A 27,333-nucleotide genomic window follows, 5' to 3' on the forward strand; every position below is an offset into this window, starting at 1 on the left:
AGTTATTTCCTTAGCGTAAACCACACTTGATTCATGTAATCAGTGGTCATTTTATGTATGAGCACAAAGCCACCACTAGAGGGCGATACTGCCTAACAAACAAGGCTACAGCTGGCGTTGCTTCTAGACGTTAAAGTACATTTTTGACTCTATACAGTTCACATAAAGTACTCTAACACACACCAATTACTCACACACACACAGACAACAGCAAAGATACACTAAAAGCCACATTAATGTATGTCATCAGCAAAAAACCAGACAGCATTTAAAATACACCTCCTCTTTATTTCAAGAGTAAAAACATCATACAGAAAAATGTAATAATAAAAATGCAATCTACAAACTCGATGAGATGAATGTTTTTCTTTTTATGATTCCTTCCGACCAGCAACACTTCAGCTTGAAAACATGTAATTATAATCCAAAGAGTAGCAAGAATAGTCATGAAAACAGATGAAATGAAAACGTGTAACTGCTGCAGCTACTAAATTTCCAGTCCTCCAGACAATTTGTCGTAGTCCTTGTAACAACATAATGAGAAAATATGAAAATGAGCAGCTAAGAAACCTCTATGATTATTATGCACTCTTTAAAAAGCCATGAGGATGTAAACTGAAGCCAGTTGACTTTGAGGCATCTCGACCACTAATCCTCTGCAGCCGCTGGTTGGTTTATTTAATGAAACCATAAAAAATAAATATGCATGTGTGCGCGTTGATGTGGGAGTGGTTTCTTACAGTATTTAGGATTACATAACTGGAGTCTGGCTCCGTGCACTGAATGTGTGTGTTCAGATTTAAAGTTCAGATTTAAGAGGACTTTTTGTACTCAAAAGGTGGAGAAATGTTGAATTTAACCAGAAATTCCATTACCCTGTTTTAGATTGATGTATTACAATTGCCACCCATTGGTGCAGCGTGTTTCACCTCATACATACTTTTATGCTAATATATAAAAGCCACTATTGTTCTGTTTCTCTACACCCCCCCATATTTACATATGTACATTCATTTACATGTTCTATTCTACAAAAGTGATCTTTGACTGCCATTCTAATGTAGTGTTGTGAAATAATTGGGCACTGGGGCTTTACTGAGAGCACATTTTGGCCCCTGGTCCCCTACGTGAACCCAGCCTTAGAGCTTTAGCTACACGTTATTAATGAGTGTGGGTAGGTGTACATTATGGAATGAATGTTACTCCAATCCTCAAAGGTTCAATGAGCATCAAGGTGTAAACTCGCTTGTAAATTCTTACAAAAAATATTAAAAACATCAAAATTATATAGAATTTTATAACGTTTTTCCTTATTGTAGTACTTCTTTAGTGTGTCAAGTGTCATATAATCCAAAATTAAATACGTTTTATCTTAATTATCTTGACTTTTTTTCCCTCTTTCTGTTGTGTACACACATGAATGAGTTTGTCTCACTGCTGAATCCTTTGTGAGTAATGTATTCCACAGTGTTTTGCCCCCTTTCACGTACAAAAGAAAGAACAGCATGTGCTATAATGTCTGTAGTTGTATCCGTCTACATGTGTGCCATGTGTCAGCCCATGTGTTTCATTTAATGGCATGAAAGCACAACTACAGGGGCAAAGAGGCCCTATTTTCCCGCCATCCTTCCTTCTAGTGTCTCTCCACTCTGCCCCTTCTTTGGATTGGGACAGTGAAGCAGCTGTGATTTGAGCTGAACTCAATGATGGTACATATTAGGTAAAGTACAGAATTTTTCTGTAATAATAAATACAGTTGCGTTCCTCTTATCGCTTGCATAGAAACAACTTCTTCCAGCGGGGTGTACTTCTTGTAGTTTGTTTGGTGTGAGTCGTCTGGAAACACTCTCCTGCTGGCTGTCGAGTCTTCGGCGATCGTTGAGGTCATCTTCAGCGAGGTAGCGTTATCGTACACTGTCTCTCTGTCTGTTCATCTGGAAGAGAATGTGAAGGAGGTGTTAGCAGAGTAAAAGCATGAAGGACTCATTGTTTCTCATTGGGGCTAAATTTAAAGCATAAATGACCTGAGCCTGCAATAGGCAGAGCCACATGATTACGGCTGATTCAGAGAGTGTCCGCAAATGTGCATGAGTAGATAATAGGAAACAGAGGAAGCCCAGTTTCCTAATGGACACTCCTCTGCTGATCATACTGTCTATTACTTCCTTTACCAGAGAAACAAACTACGTAATGCGGTGTTGGCTGGAGGAGTGTGAGTCAGTGATTTCAGATGACTTATAGCACTTTGATTCAAACATATCAGGAAGTCTTCAGCGTGGAAAGAAATGAGGAGGGATGAGATTAAAGCAACGAGACGGTGAGACCGGGGTGTGTGTGACGTGCGTGTTACAGGTCGTACCTCCTGAGGCCAGAAAACGAAGTGGAGCAGAAGGTCTTCCCTCCAAACAGGGAGTGTCGCTGCTCCTGTGAGGATCTCTTGGTTTCCACGGGGGCCACAATGGGCTTCTGCTCGGGGATCTGAGCGACTTGAAATCTGTTGGTGAAGCAAAAGATATGATCATTGTTAACTGCAAATAACAAGACAAAATTTTCTTACAGGAGTGTGAAGCAGTTTAAAAGCATGTGTGTGAGGCTCAAATGCTCTTCGTACTGTGTTTAATCTACTTTTTTGCGACCTTAAAGTGGTAATCTCGCAGATCTCAGTTTCGTTCTCTTTGGCGCCACCTATGGCGATAAACGGTAATATCGGGAGCACACTTCCCAGATATCCAGACAGTGCTGCATGTGTGACGTCCACGGTTGGCTCCGGTTGTTACCACAGTTACTTTTCCTCACTGACGGTCGCTTTCCTTTTTAGACTGTTTGCCTTCATCTGAGCGTCGAATTTGTTTCTTTTTCTTTGGATTTTCACTTATTTTTGAAGTTGTTTCTTTGTTTGTTCAGCCATAGTAGATTACTGTTTTCTTGCAACAGTTCACTTCAGTTCAATTATTATACACTATGTTATATCATCAGATTACTCAGCTGATATAACCGGCTAAACCAGGTCCAGGAAGAGCATGTTGTCATGTTGTTTCTCCATATCTATGTTTTAGTTTCAGTTCCATTTTCTGCAAACTTTCTAATTACTAAAGCTTTCAAATGAATGTAGTTGAGTAAAAAGTAAACAATATGTATCCTCTCACCTCCCCACAGACATCACCATCAGCTCCCCCTCTTTCTTCTCCTTCACTTCACTCTTCTCCACTTTCTCCGGTACAGTATTTGGCACAGCAGCTTGTGTGTGGTGGGTGTCGACAAAGATCCCCCCCAGCAGGGGTCTCTTCTGCTGGTCGGCGGAAGAGTCCAGAGAAGGCAGGATGAGGGACTGGGGGGGCTTCAGGGGGTCTTTCAGGGAGTCAAGGGGAGGTATGAGGACAGGGGGCCATTTTCTCTGGGCGCAGCGGGTGCAGCGGTAGCCATGTTTGGGGGCCAGGCCCGAGAGGCCGGAGATGGTGTGGAGGTGGGACTGATGGGGGCAGAGTCTGGGGAGGGAGCGGAACGTGGCGAGGGGAGAGAGCATGGGGAACCTGGAAAAGAAGAAAAGATCTTATTAGATACATTTTAATATTCCATTTTCTATTTCTCAAACCCCCTAAAACCTGTTTGCATTTCATTAAGAATGGAATTAAAACATTGAAATATAAAAGGTCTAGTTTATCGCTGTGCTTTGTGCAGATCCGCCTCGGGCTCTTTTTCTCTTTCCATTGTTCTTTTGTGCCGAGAAAAGCAGAGTGAAAAGATGAATGCAGCTGTGTTACATTAACTAGTGGTTGACCTGCAGTAACCCCAGTACCTCCCACTACACACACACTGCATCTGAAAGCTTTCCAGATTTTTCCGTGCATATTGTGTGTGTGTGTGTCGGAATGTTCTCGAATCTAAAGCTCACATGTTACAGCAGCCCATTGAGCAGCAGAGGCCCCTGATGCCTCTCCTATTGTAGATGATGCATACATATTGGAGTGCACAGGATCACATTACAATGTTAGAGAAGATGTACTTTTGCTCCTTCATTGTGTATCAAGATGGCAAATGATGCCTTTATGGATTTCTTGCAGACAGTAAAGCGGAATGACAGTGGTGCAGACTGTGGTATGCAGCTGCATGTTGCCGGACTCGTTTCTGATTACTTGAGCAATTTTAATGTCCGCAGCGCAAACCAAAGTTACAACCACAACTACACTGTGTTGTGTAAAATCATGTGACCTCAAGCTGTGTGACAGCCAATGAGCTTAGTGACAGTCTGGGTGTTGAAGCCTCAGGAGGCTGAAGACAGCGGTGTGAGACATTTACTTCAGACATGCGGGATTGAGTCACTGCCAAGTATCGGCCCACTGCGGAGGACGATGTGTGGCGTGCAGGGTCTGGTGTTTGCTACTGCGATTAATCTTTAATGTTTGACTTCTCTTTTGTTGATAAAGCACAAATAGTTGCAGGTGTCATTATGTTATTCAAAAGTGTAAGAGTTGTAATTAAAAAACACACACTGCATTTTTATTGTCAAGTTTTAGAATGAATTAGGGCAAGGTATTAACTTTTTTAGGCCACCTATGCTACAAAGTCGTCAATATTTGATTGAAAATAACAAAAACCTAGCAAGTAATATTATCAAGTTGTAAACTAAGTTGTTTTTCAAGTTTTCAAGCCAACTGTGTGGCGGAAACAACTAAATAAAATGTCTAATGTCAGTTTAAAGCTCCTGTGAGGAACTTTCAGTTTGTGTTGATTTTGGCGCCCCCTGTGGACAAAGCCGTACCTCTTATCTCGATTTTGTCCTGTACATGCTTAAGTGGTGATTTTTAACAAAAAGTCTTCTCCTGCTTTCTGTAACAGTCATATGTATCACTCACTTTAAAGTTTTGACCAGGAAAATGTAAACAAAGGCAGCGTGCAGTTAACCACTTCGTCTGACACCTACCCCCCGCCAGCAGTTTCAGGCATTAAAAATAACCATATAGAAATCATCAGTTTTGTTGCTGATGGTCTGGTTTGCTTTTGTAGGGCATATGGAGTAATCAGAATTAATTTCAGTTTCATAACCAGTGAAAAACGCAGGATTTAATATACACATTGAAGCAGACCGTAATGTCTGACAATGATTAAATCTTCCAGGTGACTCTCATGAAGTCAAACAGGGATTTTGATTTGGATATTTAAAGGTAAAATTAAGCTTTGCAACCTTAATTGATAGTATATAATGATTTGTGTGTGTGTAGGTGTGTATGCAAGTGTGTGTGATCTCGTACTTGATTGACGAGCCTTTGCTCATGGCCATCTCTTTGCTCTCGTACTCCAGTAGCAGCTCCTCCAGTGCAGCAGCATTTTCTGAAACACACACATAAACACACTTTCAGATTAGACTCAATGGATGATGTCCACTTCGGTTATATTTACAATACTGTAAATTATGATAATCAAACTCCTGTATGCTGAAAAGTTTATATTTCGATGCTGATAGGAAAAGTTTTATCCCCCTACAGAGATAGTTCATGTCTCTTTAAACTTCTTGCTGTGTTTGCAGTGGTAAAGTCCAGCATACTATTACCCTCCTCTTAACATAAGATGGATATACCATGGAGGGGACAGTCTGGGTTTGCAGCAGTATAGATGACGTACTGTGACGACACTTTGTTCACCTCTAAAGCCACAACAGATGAAAACTCTGTCTGACCGCTAGCTCGTAAGTGACATCATCTCACATACCTTTCTTCTCAGTAATGAGGCGAACCAGAACACTGATCGTGTCTTCATTAAGGTCGTCAGAAATGTAGGGACAGTTGGTACCTACGGCAAGAGAAGAAGACAGAAACAGAGACGTTTTAGTTTATCACATATTTTCTCATAATGTTGTTGAATGTTAGTTTCTAGATTAAGTAGTTTATTGACCCTTTTCTCCATGTAATTACATACGTACATACAACACAAACACAAAAACAAAGGTCATTTTCCTATACTAGCATGTCATTTCATGTATATTTCAGGGCTATATATATATATATATATACATATATGTATTTATAAAGTTAGAATCCACTCTATCAACAAATGGATTTACTTTAACAGCTTCACTCACAGCTGTCACAGACACGGAGTTAACGTCCACACGGTGCATGTCACTGCTAGGACATAGTGCCCCAGTGCATGATGGGACTGATAAGGATGGATGTGGATGACTGAACAGCAAAGAATAGATACGACCTCCATGGCAACCCCCCCGTGACCATCCCATAATAGCAGAGCACAGTGAGGCAGCTGAGAGGAGAGCAACGAGGGCGCGCGGGGGGGGGGGGTCCAGAATAGCTCACTCAGCAATCACGCTCCATTCAGCTCTGTGGAAGCACACAGGGCTCTATGTGTGTGTGTGATGTACCAGAGCCCCAATACCAGGTGACTGTGTGTATCTGTGTGTTAGAGAGCAAAATGTGACTCTATAGATGCATGTATGTGTGTGTGTGGTTTCTTGCATTAGCAGAGTCAGGCTGTTGTTAGGCTGCAACAATAGCTCCGTCTCCACAGTGGCTGCTGCTATACGAGGATAACGGCATCTATTTCACACTGTGGCACTCATCTGATTCTGTTTATTCCTTTAACAATGTCAGACACGTGTTCAATGATCCAGTGTCAGTCACGTGAAGTTAGCAGTCTATTGCTTTGGTTTTCAATGAGTTTGAAAACTGCAGCAACCATACCCTGCCTTTCACCCGTCCTTGCGGTTGAGCGGGCCGAGCTTCATGCTGCACAAACTGCAGATTTTATTCCAACTCATGACACGACCCTGCGTTTGCCCTTTCTGAGTCAAACTTTTCTCCTTCTGCAGCTGTGCAGAGTCTGATTTTAGCCCTGCCAAGCTAAGCGTGGCCTTGCTGTAATTCACCCCCATGGGTGTTCCCCCTGAATGGAGATGATGAGAAAAGTGCTGGAGTAAGAAGTTTACCTCTAACCTCTGCCCAGTCAGGACTACAGCGGGCAGACAGACAGACAGACAGACAGGGCACTGCAACAAGGAGAGTTACATAACAACGAAAGAGGAGCATCCCCGCGAAGCATCTTAAATCTCCTCTTCTCAGATCATCCTCTTTCTCTCCATTTACAGCCTTCGTTTTCCTTCTTTTACTTCCTTTAATTACCCACTTTCATTTGTCTTTACTAACTTTATTTGACGCCCTGCTTATGCTCGCCTGTATTATTTTTTAATCGCTCACTTACACTAATGTACAGCTTATCACCGCACCACTGCAGCATCTGTCCTTAAAGCTGTGCACGGGCAGAGAAAGAGAGTGAAGGTCTCCTAAAACCATCCATTAGCTTATGTCAATTGATTATGTAAGAAGAAGAAGAAAGAAGAGAGGACAGAGAGAAAAAAAGGGGGAGACGGAGAAGGTGAGGACACAGGAGAAAGAAAGAGGAGACATAAACCATGAGGTGTGGATCCGATTGAATTATTGATCCGGCTGGGAAAGGAGAGATGGATGGATAGTGTCATGTTCAGACGAGGAGGGGAGGGGGGTGAAAGGGAGCTGAGAAAATCAAATGAATGGAGAGTATATTAGCAAAGATAGAGAGAGCCGCGGGGGGATGGGGGTTCGGGGAGTTTCCCTTTAGGTGCAGGGACGTCTTAAGTTTCACAACAAAGTGCTCGGAGGAGAAGAGACCACGGCAACGCTGAAAACAAAAGGCTGAGATCACTGACAGAAAGACTGATGCTGTGACCTCGTGTGCCCTCACAAGGGTCTAAAATCACATGATTGTGACATTCAGCCACTTATCTAATGTTAAGGCTTGATTTTCTGCTAATGAAACAGAGGCAAGATGGATACTTGTTAAATCTGCTGAGTCTTACCAGATCTGCTACACAGGCTTAGCTACATGTGCCCTTAAGACTTTGTGACACAGTGTGCGACAGGTGTTTGTAAAACAGTTTCTTGACCTGCAGAGAGGAGTTGGGATCTGCTAAGGTGGCAGCTGTGCTCTGATGCTTCTGACGCAACGTATAGCTCTCTTACACAGCTCTCCTCTGAGCCGGGTCACACCATCAGGTGAGTGAGGGAGAAGCCAGATTAGCTTTTAAATCTGTCAATGCTTACACACTACATGACAGTAACTGTATACAAGGGTAGTAAAAAGGGGAAAGGCAATGGCTTTTTAAAATAGCTGTTTGTTTGTATAATTAAATTCAACTATATTCCCAAATTGTGTTCAGATTGTGCTCATGAATTCAAAAGTGGACATAGCTTATGGCATAGTAAGTATTCATAAATACACTTATTTGTGGTCTTGCAGAGAGTAAGTTGAGGAGATTGAAACAACTTTCATATTTGTCTCTTAAATATTAAGCTACAACCAGTAGGAGGTTAGCGTAGCTTAGCCTAAGGACAGCTAGCTGGGGGAAACAGCTAATGTCGGCCTCATACTCCTGTCAAACAGTTACAAAATTCATCTAACTGCTTTCTAAAGCTCACTGCTGACAATTCAACGCTAAGGAGATGTTAATTGGAGGGATTTTGAGGTTATGCTAGCTAATTAAGTAAGTAATGGATAGAGTTAAGCTAGCTGTATCCCCTGTGTCCAGTCTTCGTGCTTAGCTTAGCTTAGCTAAGCTAACTTCCTGCTGGTTGTACCTGCTGTCTAATGAACAGATATGAAAGGGGTCCAAAAAAAGTATTGCTTAAGTTATGTCAACTTGCAGCATGTGGCAATCAAGTGAAAGTTTGCTCTTTTGCCTGAATTAAATAAACACTAGCACACATTGTGGGGCCTGTCCCTACAGTAAATAACATACCCCATGTGACCTAAAGGAAAGAGTGCACCTCTCACATTGTGTGCACGGCAATGTGGGTTTATACAGGAAGCACACAAGGTGTTTAACTCATCATAAATATAAAATCATATAAGAAAAAGTGTCACAGGTGATTTCTACACATAAAGTGGTGGGAAATTATTTCATTGGGGTCAAAGGCTGAAGTACTCAGGTCTGTAAAAAGTCCACCAGGACAACACGACTACACTCAATCACAAAAGACAGGAATAAAGAGCACTCACGTTACTCTGAGACTGTGCAAACCACAGAGAACGGGTGTGGTGAATCAACACTTGTTTTATAGCTTGATCCCTCTCTAACTTTCCCTCTCCTACTCCATTTCTATTTCAGGATTTTAATTCTGTTAATACAAACCTCATCCCTCTGTCTCTCCTTATTCCGCCCACCCCCTCCTCTCTTTAGACTTCTTTGTGTGTTTATCCAAGTCGGTTTCTCTCTGACGTCAGCAGGGCGAGAGAGTTGATGGGAATGTTTTTTCCCCCCACGTTTCAGATAGGAAAACTACAAGAATAACAGCGCGTGCTTAGAAAAACACAGCGTACATGACATGCAACGACCCCTGCGAGGTCAAAGTTAAAAGAGATAAAAAAAAGCCTCCCATGTAGGCTTTCGTGCAGTCACATCAGAGAGATGCATGGACCGTGCCTGCACACAAAGACACTGCCCTGTGGGCTTGGCTTAACTTTGCCCTGAAAACCACATTGTGTGCATGTGTGTGTGCTAATTCGGCAGTTTTATGGATGAACGTGACAACAACCTGAACAAAAACGCTAGTTAAATCACTCTCCCTTCCCTTTTGACTTTTCTTTTCTTTTTTGTCCCTATTTCATTTCATCCCTCTTACCTTCTTTCTGTGGTGTGGGAGTTTCTTCATCTCCTCCCTCCTTGTCAGCAGAGCAGCGGTATCCCTTCTTCTTCAGGATGTTGCAGATGAGGATGCCCAGCAGGCCCATCACGCAGAAGATGGGCACCAAAGCAAACACGGCGTACTCTGCCGTCTTCTCCTCAGCAGTGCGCACCATTGTACCGTTAACCGGCACGCCTGTACCGCTGGATGGCCCCTTACCCACTGTGCGGACCACTCTGACATGCGAAGATGCTGAGAGAAAGAAGAAGAAAGCAGGATGTAAAGTGGTGTTATCTCTACAGAGAAAGTGATGATTGTGAACTGAGATAAAAACCTATTTTCGGACACACGCTGCAGGATAATGCTTACTTTTCACACAGGGGCTCTGGGTGGAAACTTCCCCTGTAGCAGAAGAGTGAAACCTGCAGATGGAAAAAGAAAGATGGGAAACAATTATACAACGAAAGAATGAATCAGCTCTTTATACTGTTACATAATTTGCCTGGTGCTTGATGTTGTGGTGAATGATACCGCATGTGTGTGGCGTGACTTAATTTGCAGCAATTACATTTTATGAGGTACTTGTTCCAGCAAAGCACTTTTAATGTCAAGCCTTGAGTTTCCTGTAATGTGAGTGGATAACCAGGCAAACAGGTAGGACAAAACGACGGAGAAGAACTGAGAGGCAGACGGGCACTTCTTACCCAGGCAGACAGTCTCCACAGACAGCATCAGAGGCCACAGTGCCAGGGGTGGCGGCCTTACGGCCGAGGGGCTCACAGGAGGCGTGCGGACGGCAGAGTTCAGAGTCGAGTGCGTCTGAAAAGTTTCCATTTGGGCACTTTTGGCATTTCACTTCCTCTGCTGGACTTTGGATCTGCTCACAAGCCTGGGAAGACAGATAACACATCCAAACTCAGAAAACTAAGATAGAGGCGGAGAAAGCTCAAGGTTAAACATCTGTCTGGTTTAAGACTTACACTCAAATACTGCAGAAGTAGTAAGCAAAGAGTCGCTTGTAATTATAACTCCTGTCTCTGTTAACTGTAATTAAAACAATAACTTTTATACTTTCACATAAAAAGTTTTATAGACTGTTCGGCAAAGGTAAATAGAAATGTCTAAGTAATGAATGGTAGCTTTGTTGTAACCGCAACACCATGTGATCTAAAGAGAAACATGACACACCCTGACAAAAATCCCCCGTTGGTTTTAATAAAGCAATGTCATACATGATTTGTCAGCACTAAACAATGATTTATGGAAGCAAATAACTTGATTTATGTTGACTGTGGGGATCCTAAACATAAATTATAAACTACAGAAGCATTGAATTCAACTCTAGATGTCTGGCAAGGGGCTTTTTATGTGGGACGGTGGTGGGAATAAACTTTTTGTTCACAGCGACTCACTATAAGTTTGTTTGTATGCAATTAATTTGGTTCCTGGAAATAAAAATTACTCTGTGTTCTTAAACTCGAGGTACAGTAATTAATGATGAGTTGATACTACTGAAACAAGTGCATTCATAATAGGTAAGCAACAATTAAGGTAATGGGGTGTGGTTTTGTAGTGTAGGGTTTTGTAGGGGATGAAAATTGGTTACAAATAATACTAAATTACATAAAAGCCACATATATTGTTATAGCACAGATAAAATTTACTAAAAATGTCCCCGTAAGATAATAGCTATCATTAATCATTTTATTTCAGTTAATGGTCTCACCTTGGTCGGCTCCTGGCCAGCAGGGCATTGCAGACACGCACACCCTTCCCCCAACCGGCACCGCACTGCTGCAGTCCCGCCACAGCCAAACACCTGGAAGACACACACACAAATGTGATTGTAAGCAACCCAGAATGAATGCTTAATAAAAAAGAGCAACAAACCCATAAAAATGCACACATCCTTTTTTTTGGCTTTAAAGACACGCATGCACATATTTACCGTGAGAAGGACGAGAGCTGAGCAGCAAAGGTGGTTCCTCATCTTCTTCAAAGTATTCTTCTATGTTCATATGATCTACAGGAGAGAGAGGACAGAAAGGGTTAATCACATTTTAAAGCTCCTCTGAGGATTTTTTTCGCTGGTTATGAAATAGACTGAAATTAATTCTGATTAGTCTTTATAACCTACAAAAGCAAACCAGACCATCAGCGACAAGAGTGATTATTTTTATATAGTTATTTTTAATGCCTGAAACAGCTAGCGGGGGTAGGTGTCAGACGAAGCGATTAACTGCATGCTGCCTTTGTTTACATTTTCCAGGGCAAAAATTTAAAGTGAGTGATATATATGACTTTTAAAGAATGCAGGAACAGGACAAACTCAGCAAAGAGATAAGAGGTACAGCTTTGTCCACAGGGGGCGCCAAATCAACGCAAACTGAAAGTTCCTCACAGGAGCTTTAAACATGGTAAGCGCCATATACAGACATGGGTTTATAGTGTTTAATAGAAATCAGCCTGGATCCAAGCTTACTACCCTTTTTTGCAAACACATTTTTTTCAGCTCTTAAGGGACCTTTAACTCCATGAAATATCACAGCATACTTGATGAAACTACAACCCTATTCCCTTCCACAAAACACACACATAAGTGCACACTCACACACTCACATGGTGAAAAACACCTGAGTCATTTTTATGACTTATCCAGCGCCCGTTTGTTCAGGTGATCAGGAGGTGACAAGCAGTTGTTTAATGCCGTAAATAGCATTTTATGTGACTCAGGTTCTTTTCCTGGGCAGGAGTAAATGAGGCAGGGCTTTTCTGTGGCTATTTCTGGGCCTCAGGTAGTCACAATAATTCATGCTGCAACATATTAATTTGCCGACACATGGACATTAGCTGCATGTGATTTACTGTGGTTTCATGAGATAAGGATATTTTAGGATATTAAGGTGTTAAAGGAACACCTTAAATTATCAGTATGATGTCGAGTCTACTACTACAGCAAAATAAAGGTGTCATATCCAAAGTTAGATTCATGCAGACGGAAAAACGTGACAACAGTTGATCCAAAATAGCATTGACACACATACATGTACACATATATGTCATATCATGTACAGACAACAAGTGGCTGTCCTTCACTGATGCTCTATATAACTTCATAGAATGAGATGAAATCGGAGCGAGGTCACATGTCACTGAGAAATGCTCGGGTTCATTTATAGCACCCAACAAGCAGAGGATTTAGGTTCAATTCCCGCTGCAGCAAATGGGTCACTGAGTCTGTGGAACGTGCGATAACAAGCCAAGAGGGTGACACATACATGGCACTCCGGATGAGTGATAGAAATAGATGCACGTCTAGCCAGAGTCCGATAAATGTTAGAACAATTTGTCAAACAATGTGTGGATGTAAAAGTAATTAGCTACAATCGCTGTAGCCGGGTTATTAAGCGCCTTTAAAATAAAACAAGGAGGTTTGTTGCACACATTTTGCAGCGTGATGTGCTCTCATGTGTGGCCACAATTACAGGGTTTAGAATAATCAGGGGGGCATACAGCAGGTTATTTATGGTGGAGATTTTACGATGCCTCGACATGACAGAGTGACACAATTAGCACACCATGATTTCACCTGCACGACTGCAGTCCTTTATTTTGGCACTAAATATGCCAAAAAATAGGACTGTTTCTTTTATTTCACTGTATTTTCTTGCCATGAAGAGAGGATGTAACAGACAGACAGGTTGGCACCGAATGGGCTTGTAAAAAAAAAGCCACTGACCAAAGCAAACACAAGAGGCATTTGCAAGATGTCAAACAAAAAAAGAGGGGAAAGAGTGACAGAACGACAAACGAGCTGACAAACGGAGGAAGTATGAAGGATCCAAAAGTAGAAAGTAGAGGTGAAGAAAGGAACGAGGGAATAAAGGTGGAGAAAGACAGAGCAGCATACTTACCCCAGACTTGCAGTTGACTGGCACAGTTGCCGTGGCAACTCAGCGAGGATGCTGTGTGCGCTGCTTTAAATGCTGAGTCAGGACCAGACAGGAATACGCTCTAACTTTCTTACAGCCGACTAAAACAACACAAAACTTGATAAAAGTCGGATTTGGAGCGACTTGGAGAAGTCACTGAAAAATGACTGTTTTTAAAAAATAAAAAATTAACAAAATAAAAATGTAAAAATTTAACTGAGAGACAGATTTATCTAAATAACTCGAGAGGTCAAAGTAGTGACAAACACTCAAGTCTGTGCAGCTGAATGAAGACTTGAGTGTACCTGCTGTGTCTTATACTGTCACTCTGACCACAGACACACCCCTGACGTCCTTAGCACATGCCCCTTGTATCACATTGTGTGTGTGTGTCTGTGTGTGTCTGTGTGTGTGTGTGTTGTATAAGTGCGGGAGGGGTGAGACCAGTTTAAGGCACCTCTTCACCTTTGACCACGCAGCAAAACATAATGTTTTAAGCATTAGTTACCATGCAAATCAACCCTTCTTAGCACAAACCCATTCATTCTGTTCACACACACACACACACAGTTTTTATGATGTTATGTTTAAGTGCAAGGTGATTGATCTTGACTTATCATGATGTTGTACATATTATCTGTGCATTTATTTGTAATTGGTTATGCAGGTAACACACACATACAGTACAAACACACACACACAGACATCTGGCTTGGCACAACATGCAGCCAACACAACGCTGCGTCTTACACAAACAAAAAATAAAAAATGTCACAAGTTTATGATTTGAGTCCGGCGAGGCCCTCGTGCCAATGACAGACTGCTGAGGCATAATTTCAGGGAGGACGGGAAAGATACAGCGTGGACGGAAAAACCACCAGTCTGAAAAAACAACACAGGGCTCAAGGGCGAGGAGATGGAGAGGAAGAGAAGAAGGAGGGATGGATGGATGGAGGAGAAAGTGGCAGGGAGTGAGATTGCTAAAACTTGAGCCTGATAGCACGATATATTTAGAAGCATTTGTTAAAATGCCATTCAGCCCAAAGCAAGAGGCTAATTACAAGTCATACACGCGCACTCACTCATACACACACATACAAGCACACACAGCTAGAGAAGAAGGGAAACTAGGATCAATAAAACGACAATGATAGAGAGAGCAAAACAAAAATGGGACCTGAAATTAAACAACTCTTTTTTGGAAAGTGTCAAGTAACAAATTGGACCGGGTTAGAGGGGTTGAGGAATGTCGGTTTTTCACGGAGAACCTCACATGACCTCCAGAAGAGCAGTCAGTGAAAAGACTGTACTTGAACCCCGAAGAGAAGGGCGACGCTGATTTATGATGTGATAAACAGACTCTCCTCACTTTAACCTGTTTATTATGTACCATTAAAAATCCTTCAGCAACTCTTTCGCCTCATTTAAATGTGCTTGAAATACAGAATGCATGTGAAAGCATGACATGCAAGCAGGGATGTTCCAAGCGTGCCGGCTCCCTGACCAATGCCCTCAGAAGTCCATCATTTGCAGCCAAGCAACCCAAGTCCAACATTTCTGCGTGTGATGCATTTGCATTTAAATCCAGTTTGTCTGAGGTTTTCCCCACAAATCCACATCAAAAGTTGCTGCCACACGTGGAACTTCCACTGGACCTACAGGCACATGACCGCCCCTGCGTCCACATGGCCTTGTTTGTCTTCAAAACTCATCCTTCTTTTAACCTCATTCCATCCATGACAAAACTACTCAGACCTACAGCAGAGCAGAAACCCTCAGTAACTTTTAGCGTACACTTTATGGAAAAAGCCATTTTTTTTGCAAGTTATATGAAATGATTGAAAGTATGGCTAAATATGTAGCTGCAGCCAGCAGTAAGTTAGCTTAGCTTAGTTTAGCATAAGCCTGAAAACAACAGAATTAGCTACATTTTCTTGTCTCCAAACGTTGTAGAACCCCAAAACCAGCACTTTCAATCACATTTAATAATCCTGCACATGATCCACCATAGGGTGTATGGTGGCGCAGTGGTTAGCACTGTTGCCTAACAGCGAACAGTTTCGTAGTTCAAGCTCCAGTTCAGGCGAAGTGGGCCTTTCTGTGTGGAGTTTGCACGTTCTCACCGTGCATGCGTGGGTCCCCTCCAGGTACTCCGGCTTCCTCCCACAATCCAAAGACATGCTCGTTGGGTTCATTGGTAATTGTCCACAGGTGAGTGTGAGCGCAAAAGGTTGTCTGAACAGGATAAGTGGTTTAGATAATGGATGGCTGGATGGTTTGATAGTTTGGCTAAATATGAGGCCAGTAGCCTGTTAGCTTAGCATGAAGACAGGAGGAAAAGCTAGACTTGTAATCCCAAAATCAGCACCTTGAATCTCATTTAAAAATCCTGCACATGATCCACCATAAAACAACCCGGCTAGCTTTACCCCCTGTTTACAGTCTTAATGCTAAGCTAGGCTAACAGGCATTTTGGCTACGTTGTATTTGACTGAAAGACTGGAAAGTGGTTTGATCTTTTCATTAACTTTTAACTGGCTTTAGTCATTCTCAAATCCCTCTTTTCACAGCAGTTAATAACATCTTTTACTTTGAATTCATTGTCGCCCTTTCTTGAAATGTCCAATGAGGTTTGCTATGACGTTAGGCGCTTTTTAACCTCATGACCACTTCCCCAAGCTACACCCGGTGAAGCTGAATATACCTTCTGATTAAGTCCTCTGAGCAAACACTGATCTTTATCTAGTTGGGTGTAATGTGGAGAAATGGTTTAACTTGATTGTGGCATGGTTGTTTTTACAATGAAAGAGGCCGACTAAACCTACAGTATAACCTGCAGCATCATTGTCTTTAACACAGATGGACGAATTAATTAAAAGTACATCCTATGAGACTCTACCTGCGTCATGTTAAAGACATTAAAGTCGTTTGTCCGCTTGCTGTAACTTCTGTTTCTCACATCCCTGAGCTGTCATACTTCTGTCGCACGTGCTCCTTCTACCCTCGCTAGACATGTGCCCTCAATTCTATAATTGCCTTTTATTGTTTGCATATTTACTTGTATCTATAACCCGGCGTGATCACGTGTGCGTCGGCCATGTGCTCTGGTTTGGGAGGCTGCAGCGAGTTGGATGTGTGGGTAGAAAGAGAGGAGAGAGAAAAGAAATAATGAAAGGCAGACAATTAAAGAAACAGCGACAGAGGGAGAGACGACAGGAGCGGAGGAAGAGGAGGATATAACAGGATATTAACACTTCTCAGAATATCTCAGCGTACACACCAAAGAGGTCAACACCCAACATGCCTTAGTCATTAACTATAAACAACAAGACAGGTTCAACATTTAAAAACACCTGAAAGGAAAGGCTGAAGAGGTGCGATGACTTTCCCAAAGTGTAAAACAGTAATTACTAAAAACGCTGGAGCTGTTATTTGACACATTCAAATAACAAGTCATGGCCAGTCATATCTTGTGTTTTGGTCAGGGGCCCTAAAAATAGCAATAATAAAGAAGTAATGGCAAGTCATGACAAAAACAGGGACATTATTCTGTTTGGTTGTGGTTTGGGGCGAGGACCGAAATCACAGTTAATGTGTTTGACGAGCTTTTTCTGGCTCCTTGATGTCATGCAGCAGCTGAGCTGAGCAATCCTGCTGGATGAAGCAGCGAAGGAAGGAAGGAACCACAAAAGAGGAAACACAAGAATGAGTGGAACTCCTCGCCTTTGGGTTTGAGGTGACTCGGCAGCGGGAGATGCAGGTCACGCTGCCCTGTTATCGGCTTTTTGAACAATGAGACGTGCCGGGAAAAAGAACACAAGGTTTTTGGTGAGGCTTGTGGCGTCGTGTCTTCGGGGAAGTTCTTACAAATGTGCCATATTTTTTAAACTGGAAGACTTGTAGCTACACCTCTGTATGATGTCTTAGTGAACATTGAGCCATCAAGAACGCCTTCAAAGCCAGGTAGAACAACATGGTTCTATAATAACTTAGCTTAAAAGCTAAATAGGCTGCTAGGTTTGGTAAGGAATCAAACTCTTGAATTGTGTCATTATATTTGACGTTAAATGGAAAGATGAAACTCAGGAGTGAAGATATAATTGACAATAACTTAAAAGCAGCTGTTTCCAAGTCAACATGTGAACAGGTGCGTAGAGAGTCTAGCTCCTTTTAAAGATTCGTCTGAAGTTCAATAAGCTGACCCAGATAAAGTTTATATCTGGTGGATCGGACCTCTTCAGTCTCTGTAAGCTGACACTGAGCTCAATACAGTAGAGATTTGGGAGAGACAATAATAAACTTTGCCTCAGGGAAACCTGGAATCTGATCTATACAGCACTATAGGTGGAGGCCGAGGCTATACAAATCTATGTTTAGCAGCTGCAGTAGAAGCAAACTTAACAGTAGGCAGCAACACGAAAGCGCAATGACAGCTTCAGTTTGCGGTCATGTTGTAAACGATCTGCTGTGAAAGCACGTATACTTAATGTTAACTACTACTGATCTACCAAAATGCATCTGACGAATTAGTCTGCGATGTCGTCCAATGAGATTTGCTGAGGGGTCACTAAAATATAAGGTGTTACTACCTCATGCAGCATGTTGACTGAGTGGAGTTTATTGAGTGTAAGTTACAGTCTAATCTTGGGACCCATCGCCCATTGTTGGACAACGATATAGTCTCTGGGAGCGACGGCTTCCGGTTACTCAGATGAGCAATTTCCAAACAAGAGTTCCTTTGCATGGATATTTCATTGTTCACAGTCCAACAAGCGACATGACAGGGGAGTACTGAGTTTGAGTTGAGATACCATGTCTTTAATTGGATTGTTAGTTAACTCATACGCAGATATTCGTTTGTAGAGATGAATAAAAAAGCTAAATCGTAGTCAGATGACCACCAATGGGTTCAGGGATGGGCTCTTTTGCTGTTTTCCGGCATACAACCAAAGCCTGCTGAAACGATAGTGGACTACAATCAGAAAACAGAAGGGAAACTGTATATAGTGATTAGTTAAGTCTTAATAATAAGCCAGATAATTATCGACCACTGCTTCCTGGAAACATTTGACCAGTATAAAGGTGGCAGTCCACAGAATCATCATGTTTTTTCTAACCAACTAATGAGTTTTTTCAGATGTCTGTCATGTGCTCTTAAGCTGTAGCAATGTGTCATTAGATAAAGACGCCTAAGCGCGAAGGATTATTTTCTCCTCTACAGGTTGAGAAATCCTCCTTTGTCTTTGACTCATAAAACCCTTCAAAATCCATTAGATTATCTCAGATTGTCACCAAACTGGAAACAGGGTTGTTTTTCTTAATCCGTGAAGAGTTCTCGATGATCTCCATGAGTAGGTGACAGTATACTCTATCGATTTCACATGATTTATCAATAATACTGAGGCTTGATTTAAGCTTTGGCCTTACAAAAGAAGTCAACCACCAAGTTCTCATGCAGATAATGGCTACCTATTAGACCCACTATGTCACATCGCGCGTCCAGCCTTGGGGAAGACCTGGCTGTGTGCACATGGGAATTATCCTCCGGCCCATGGAGTGAAATACAATAGAAAAGGACTGAGATGGCAGAAAAAAGGTTTAAGGTAATTACACTCCATTGTGCTTTAGACATTTCATGGACTGAGAGATAATTTGCACGTGTCTGACAACGACGTGATCGGCACAACCATACCCTCTGTTTGACTAAATGGAGGTGCCCATTATCGCCAAATGAAAGGCTGATTTATGCGAACGCTTTCTACGTTAGTGCTCAGGTAATGTCTCATTATAAAGAGCGAGTCTGCCAGGTGGGCAGGTGTCGCCTCTCCACTAATGTCTAAGGAATCGTTTCTCTCACTGTCCTTTGGTGTCCGTCATTCATCCTTTGTGTCCTTGGGTTGACACGATGTCAGGTGTCGTGTTTTCCAGTGGAACTGAACACCAGCAGAAACCCAACGGGCCTCTCTCGTGTCTCTGCTGAACACCGCCTGTCAGACTTCACAAGGTTTATTTGGCCACAGAGAGATGGTGAAAGGTAGAACAGACGACATGTAGCGAGGTGTTACTGCCAGAGTAATACCAATGCAGGCAACCGGAAAACAATGAATTCATATGCATCGAAAGACAATGATTCAGCAGAATAGTTTCCTTTCCCTTCGTTCATTAGAAACAGATGCCGCATCTTATGGTGAGTCATAAACTCACAAATGGTTCATTAATTCTTAAAAAAGTGTTTTCCAAAATTATTATATGAATCCACCAGAAGACAACCACAAGCCAACTCGGGCTAAAAACCAATCCTTGAAGACTCCAAGATCTTTCCTATTTTCGAGGTTTAAGGCGACAAAAGCTGACCATGGTGCAATCCGTGTTACGAAACTGTGTGTGCGAGTAGTTGTTTTTGAGAGTGTGGTATTTTCCCTTACATCACCTGCATCATTAACAGTGGATGTAAATCAACTCCTCATGTTCCAGCAACACGTTAAATTATAATTCACAACCCACACAAACGTACCAGCTCTGTACGAAAGACTATAATAAAGACAATTCCTGTTTTCATTCACACAAACATGTGTATGCAGTGTAAAAACAACACTTCCAACATGTAATCTCTATTTGTCTAACAAATACGGAGGATTAAGTTAATTACTGTTTTAGTCAGTGGAAAAATTTACTCTAGTCTACTACTTCAGGAAGTTGAGCTCAGGTAGAGAAAACACGGTTTTCATTCATCATTTGTACAGACGTCATGTAGCCTACTCATACAAGTAATCGCCGTTATTTTTGATGAAACAGATAATGCTCAGGAAGAGAAGCTCGACAATTATAATAATATGTACCCTTTGCAAACCCATATATGTAACGGGTTTGCAAAGAGTATTAAGTTGGGAATCTTACAAATAATTACCATTTTACAACTTCTTGATTGATCAGCAACTGAAAAGACAATGCATAGTGACATTTCTGAGGGACATCGGGCAATATTTCAAGTTAAAAAAACACATTTGATAAGCTAGTGTTGGACAACAGCTAGCAACTGTTAGCTTTCAATCATTTCCTAGCGATCATTACCATTAACAGTGTTACCTAGTCTATGAGTGTTTAAGACGAATAGAAATTCCTAGCTAACTGATGTTAGCTAGCTAACTAATGTGTAACCATATTTCAAGGTAAAACTACATATTTGATAACTCAGTAGCTACCACAAACTTATCATTAAAAAGTAAAGTTAGCACTCAGCCAGTTCTTGCTAACATTAACGTTAGCAAGCAATTTAGGCCTATTTTATAGACTAACAAACAGTTAACTTGCAAGTGCTAGAAACAGTAGCTAATGGCTTATCAAATATGTTATTTACCCTGGAATTGAACCGGTTGTCCAACATTATTTTCATTATCCATTGTCTTAATCTGGAACACAGCAGCACGACATTATAAGAGCATTTGAGCTTCACACCCTGAGCACGATGTCTGCCTTGTGAATATGGTGTATTTGCCTGGTGTATTTGAAGTTAAGAGAAGACGGCAGGTAGCAGAAAACACTCAAAAAGGGAACAAACAGGTAGTGAAGCTTTGTACAAATGTAACAAAATCCACCCACCGGCACTTATAAAGCTAACTATCTCATTTGTTTCATCAATGAAAGGCTAACTTGTCTACATCATGGGATTTCCAGGCAGCTGGCGGACACATATACAGAAGCACATAAACCCAAGTAAACTTCAAGTTGTTATCTTCAAATGTTGATAACACAAACAATATATAAGGTGTTAATCTGTGAGCTTTAGAGAAGCATTCTGAAAGAGCCAGGCTAGCTGTTTTCCTGTGTTTTCTGTTTTTGTGCTAAGCTAACTGCTCTCAGCTCTGGTTTCATATTGTACAGACAGATATGAAAGTGGTATCAGTCTGATAAAACATCTCTTGTCAATAACGCAAATAAATGTAAAAATGTGGAAGCTGTTACTTAAATGGAGTCCTGGGTCAGTGAGTCCAAAGAGAGACGTCCTCTTTTTAAAGAGGGTGGAGGTCAGTGTGAGTGAACGCTGGGAATAAGCAGACCCCTGGGAATGTTAAACAACTCCATATGTGCACTGAGTCGAGGCCTACTGTAAGAATTCTTACATATGTGAGAGTCGTACATGATAAGCAAGAAACTAGGATTTTGCAACCCAGCACTTTGCTGCCAACATGCAAACCCAACCACAGACACGCACACTCACTTCCACATATATTTACCGATCTAAATATGCTGTGTTTGAGTGGTATTAAATAACTCTATAAAAGTGGTGCTACAGACAAGAGCTTCAATTTGCAGCTTTGTTGGCTACATCGTCATTACTCAGCGGTTGGTTTGTAAGAGGGCACGTCTGTAGCACTCCTCACATGAGGGATTGTGTGGATCCTCTCCAAAACATGACACACACACACACACACACACACACACACACACACACACACACACACTTTACATATCCAACAAAAATCACAAAGAGAACGACCCGGACATGCTGGTGTGTGATTTGTTCTGGCAACTAAAAGCAAGCAATTGGTCACTGGCGAGTTCAGCTAGCAGATTGTGGGTTTCTTTGCAGATATGCTTTCCTCCCTCAGAGCCGGCATGTGGTGGTAGCAAAAGTCTGCATTCTCTCTTTTCCTCTTTTCTTAAGGCTTATTTTTAAGACTGTGTCATTAAACAGTCAGAAGAGGGGAGCAAAGGGGCAGACAGAGGAGACAGGAAGGGGAAAAGGTCATGAACTAGGACAAGCAGGGCGAGGATACCTTTGTGTGCTTTTGTCCTGACTGAACCAGATCTTAGGGCAACCTTTCAAGGTACACAGCACAGTACAAATACAGTGTGTCAGTGTAATGTGTGAACAGCGGAGGGGAAGTGCATATTGGGTTTTTTTTTTATAAGTCTCTGTAAGAAATACTCCTTTCAAAGTAAAAGTCCATCAAATGAGAGTTTCCTTTGTCATATAAATAATTTCATTGAGTGGGCATATCTTTTGTTTTTAGTTGGTAGGAAAATAAACTATAAAAAATCATCTATGTGGGAATTTAACCATTGTGAATGCTGTTTTTACTTGATTAATTAATCATGAAGGAAAATAATTGCTGGTTACAGCCCTGTACAGTGAAGCAGAGTCAACTACTGACTATAGTACTTCACTTATACTGTACTTAGTAACTTCCTGCTTCTGTGTATGATGAATATCGGTATATTATGCTTGTTATGATCCATTGTTTTGAAGTGGAATTTGGTCCAAGCCAGGAGTAATTTATCACAGGTTTGCGAAGTTTCTGTCTTAAAAAACCTTTTTTCTAACAGCAGTCAATTCACCAGATAACAATAGAAAGGGATATCCTACGACACCCCGACCTGCTTGACCTTTGTCAACTTCTACTACAAAGGAGGTGAAACATCCAGGATGTGACTCTTTTCCACGTCCTGACTGAAACCGTCTGTGGTGTGACTTGCAGTTTGCTCAGTTTCCTAATGAGACGTCAGCAGACAAACCAGACATGAAAGCCCCGGAGGAAAACCTTCTATTAAGGAGAATGCATGGTGTACATTTTTGTTCATTAAATCCTACCTTATCAATAAGAAATAGAATGATGCTTTAAAGGTAGGTATGCAAGTATGTTAACATGCTCCAGCCTACATTTTTTGTCCAGCCAGGTCCCCTGTAATTATCTGATGCTCCATCAATCTGCATGTGCCAAGCACTAGGCCAGTTTGGACCAGGATCTGCGGTCGGAGCAGTGGGAATTTCTTTGGCACAGGATTTGGGGAGGCAGGCAAGCCGGCACGGGGACGGAAGACCATCTGGATGTCTTCCCAACCACTCTGGTTGGACGGATGGACAGGCAGATGATAGGATTGCTGGCTTAATTAAGGCCTAGCTTTGTCTTTGACTCCTACATACGCTCGAATACATTTGTATCTGTCGGTGTAGTTGCACTGATAATCCCTAAATGTAAGTTTGTTATCAGCTCAGAGCTGCATCATATACACCTTGATCTTCCCGTCATCAGACCTTATGCCTCTCTCTTACTGTCTGTCTCCCTCCATCTTCTCCTCTTTTCTCTTCCCTGTCGATGGATACATGCAGCGTACAGTAAATGTTGGGTGGGGAAGAGCGTATCATGGGGGTTAAATTTGGCTCAGGATAAATCCATGGCTCCAGACACAACCTCCTAATTAAGGCATTTGTGTGCATGTCTGTGTGTGTGTGTGTGTCGGTGTGTGTGCATGTCATATAATTACAGACATCAGCAGTAGTGATGTTAACATAAGTTGAGCACACAATATGACAAAATGTGACTTCCTGCCAAAAAGGTTACATCACATAAGACTTTACACACCCTTTGCAATGACATTTCACTTGTTTTGTATGTGTACAGCAATGATTTCAAACAAATACAACTACTATATATTGTTCTATTACTATTGTATCACTCAAAAGGAGGGAAAGATATGTTTTGAGACACACACAGATGTTTTCAAAAGCATTATTTGCAGGCTCAAACCTGTTAAAAATGCTGTCGGGCCAGTTTGACACAAAACGGAAGTATAAATTATATATTCCATAATGTATTGGATTCTTTATTAGACTTCAAACACGTTATTCTCCTCTCAAACACGTAAATAGACCTTTGTAGCTATTATCAGGTAAGACCAGTATACTATAGTGATACCACAGTGCTGTTTAAGTGTAGAAAACAAACTACAATCTGCATTTTCTGGCTGAACCTGGTCCAACAGAGGACAGCTATGTTACACAAAAGCTTTCGCTTGGAGTTTGTAAGTGAGTATGTTACCGTGGAATTACTTGCTCTCTCCTCTCTATTCCAACTCCACTTTTGTGATTTAATGTGATAAAAGAATGCTTTGGCTGACCAGAAAGGGGGAAGGAACCTCCCCACCCTCACCATTTACCATATGATGACACACCAACATGCTCTTGTTCCCATCAGAAAAACCCTGACAGGAAACAGGAGGTGTGTCTTCTTGTAAAATAGGCAATCTCAAATATTTAAATCTGTGGTAAACCTTATCATTGTAGTTTTTGTTCACCTGACTTTATAACTCTTTATAAAAACCCTTCCTTTAACATGTAACATGGCCCTCTTCTGGTGGAAGTGTGTGCGTATTCACGTGTGTAAAGTTGTTTCGGAGAGAAAGCCTCTTATTGATACAAGCATGCAGGAATTTGGTCTCGGACAATGGAAGCCCTCGGCCAAAAATGACAGTCTCATCTTGGCTCTTGTGTAAGTGTGTGTTTGCAGGGTGCCTGCTGCCCCTGCACAGTGTGGAGGGCTTCTTACGCAGCAGAACATCCTGCCAAAACCACAGTGGAGTGGTGTGACATGTGACAACAGCTTCCATAAGCAGATACTTTAGCAAACAGTAGCCTAATTGTGTATATGCAAGCCATATTGTAATGCTAAACTATCAAAATACAGTCAGTTCTTTCAGTTAAGTCTCTATGCATCTTGGGCAACAGGCATTTTTGTTGTGCTTAATACAAATTAACTGGAACTGATCATATGGCCTTTATGTGTCACGTTTGTATCACCACACAAAATATAGATAATGTATAATGACATGGAAATAAAGCAGAGCCAGCACCTCATTAAAAAGACAGGAGGAGGATCGAACTACCAGTGAGGTCATCACGTATACTCATGACAGTGCGTCAGGCACGCTCTCACTCTGTCATGAGGCAGCAGGCACACTGTGGTTACTGTTGTTAGTATTAACCTATTAAATTAACTTAATTATAAATATCCAGTTATCTAGAGCAGAATAACAAGAATATTCCCTTAAATTACTAAACACAGAGGTTGAGAAACCATCCACAAATGCTATCGTAAACTTTTCGTCTATATATTAGCATCACAACAAAACAAAAGCAAAAAGAAGAAACTTCATTTTCAAACTTCGTCAATCTGTTCATTCAAAGTCTTTGCCCTCTTAGGCCAGACACATCGTTGAAACAAAGGGAAATGTCCCTTTTCCCAAAAACTCTATAGGTATCTATATGTACTCTATGATTCCCCATATGGCAGACAAAGTCTAATTAAAACATACAAAGATGTCATTTTACCATCGTGCGTAAAAGTGGTCACGACGGTCGGACAGGCTTTGCGGCGAGAAAAGCCCCACACGAGCCGGCGACTGACGAGACGAAACTACCGGCTTCAGCAGCCACTCACACTCTTACTACGAGGTTAAAAAAAAAAAGTTGTTAGGCTTACCGGTTTGGTGAATAAATGGGTTTGAAATCAGTGTTCAGAGACGAGCATCATCAGCCGTAGAGGACAGAGTCGGTAGGTGTGATTAAAAACCGTCTGCGAGCAGGAGAAAACCACAAAGCCGGTATAAGCGAGGTCCCCCTTTCTCTCTGGCACCTCTCACTGTGTGAAAAAAAAGATATAAACACTGAGCTGGCTCAGTGAGCTCACTCTGCGTCACCACTGCAAGCTGAAACTCCTGTCAGCGTGTTTGCGCGTGTGTGTGCGCGCGCGTGAGTGCGTAAACCCCCTCTGTCGGCCGGTTTCTCGGCAGAAGCTGCTGCTCACAGTCGGGCTGCTCAGGCACATTGTGCATGGCTATAGTTCTCCTTCTATGGAGGGCCGAAGTATCACAAATCAAATAAATAACCGAAAGATGGATAAATTAGATAATCAATACCTCGTGAAAATAAATATTTAAATAACAGATAACGCACTAAAATGATTGAAAATACTCTTTAAACTCAACTTCAGTTTGCATACTGCCTTATTCCTTTGTTATTTTTATTTAAATTTTCCAAAGTTTGTTCCACAGTTTTGAATGTGTTTCCAAATTCTTCAAGTACTATCTGGGTAAAAATTATTCTGCCCTCTGATCAGTAAAAAAGACTTTACCCAGTAAACCAGTTTTTATTTTCTTAAACCTACTGGGAGAAATTGTTACGTCTCTATATGAGCAAGGAAAGAGACCATTTGAAAAAAAGACTGATTATTAATTTGAATAACTGTCACTTATGTCACTGTCAGACAATGCAATTTACATGGAAATGGAAATGCCTCTGTTTATCATTTCCATGGAAAAGATTCACAGTGAGAGATACGTTTGACTGTTTAAAGACAGCATGTACAGGACGAGACAGCATGTACCGGTTTGGCCACAGGGGTCACCAAAATCCACACAACATACATTTCCTAACAGCAGTTTTAAAGGGGACATATTTTAGCGATGCAATCAATTTTCTATTATTCTAAGGTAAGGTAAGAATGTGTTTTTGAATCACGTTGGTACAGTTTGTTTCATTTTAAAAATTGTATACATATTTAAATTTAATGATTTTTCGGAGCCTCTGCTTCCTCCTGAAACAAACAAGTCGTTTTGCCACTTAAAGGTTTGACCTTAGCCACGACTGGCTGACAGTATTTGGAGTGATTGGTAGCCCCTCCTCCACGTGTGCGATCCCACGTGAGGGAGCGGCCGCACTGCACTGTCACTCCAAAGTTGTAGAAAACATGGCTGCTCTAGGATCGGTTATTCGGCCTTATAAGTACGAGCCAGCATCGCCAATAGAAATCTTGACTACAAGCTAGTGCAAGAAGGCAGCCTGAGGTGAATGACGGTTGGTTGATTTCAGTGAAAGCAAGGTTCTACGTAGAGACCTGCAGCTGTTCTGAACAGCTCATTTCATAGGCTACCTTTTTAAAAATCAGTCATTCTGG

The 27,333-nt window shown here is 41.6% G+C and overlaps 1 protein-coding gene across 1 annotated transcript; it reads right to left on the reverse strand.

Annotated features, from left to right (window-relative positions):
- Nucleotides 1–340: 340 nt before the first annotated feature.
- Nucleotides 341–25,941, reverse strand: relt (RELT TNF receptor). The gene is made up of 11 exons (XM_069668795.1): nucleotides 25,861–25,941; nucleotides 11,617–11,691; nucleotides 11,395–11,487; nucleotides 10,373–10,557; nucleotides 10,038–10,090; nucleotides 9,666–9,920; nucleotides 5,707–5,787; nucleotides 5,250–5,328; nucleotides 3,147–3,530; nucleotides 2,360–2,494; nucleotides 341–1,934 (listed from the first exon to the last, which is right to left on the reverse strand). Exons 2-11 carry the CDS (start codon nucleotides 11,656–11,658, stop codon nucleotides 1,931–1,933), a joined length of 1,311 nt encoding a protein of 436 aa, XP_069524896.1. The 5' UTR covers nucleotides 11,659–11,691; nucleotides 25,861–25,941; the 3' UTR covers nucleotides 341–1,930.
- Between the last annotated feature and the right edge of the window lie 1,392 nt (nucleotides 25,942–27,333).

This window comes from Semicossyphus pulcher, unplaced genomic scaffold (assembly GCF_022749685.1).
Source record: "Semicossyphus pulcher isolate SPU_LCO1_2020_fin unplaced genomic scaffold, fSemPul1.0.p SCAF_19, whole genome shotgun sequence".
In the NCBI taxonomy this organism is placed as follows: Eukaryota; Metazoa; Chordata; class Actinopteri; order Labriformes; family Labridae; genus Semicossyphus; species Semicossyphus pulcher.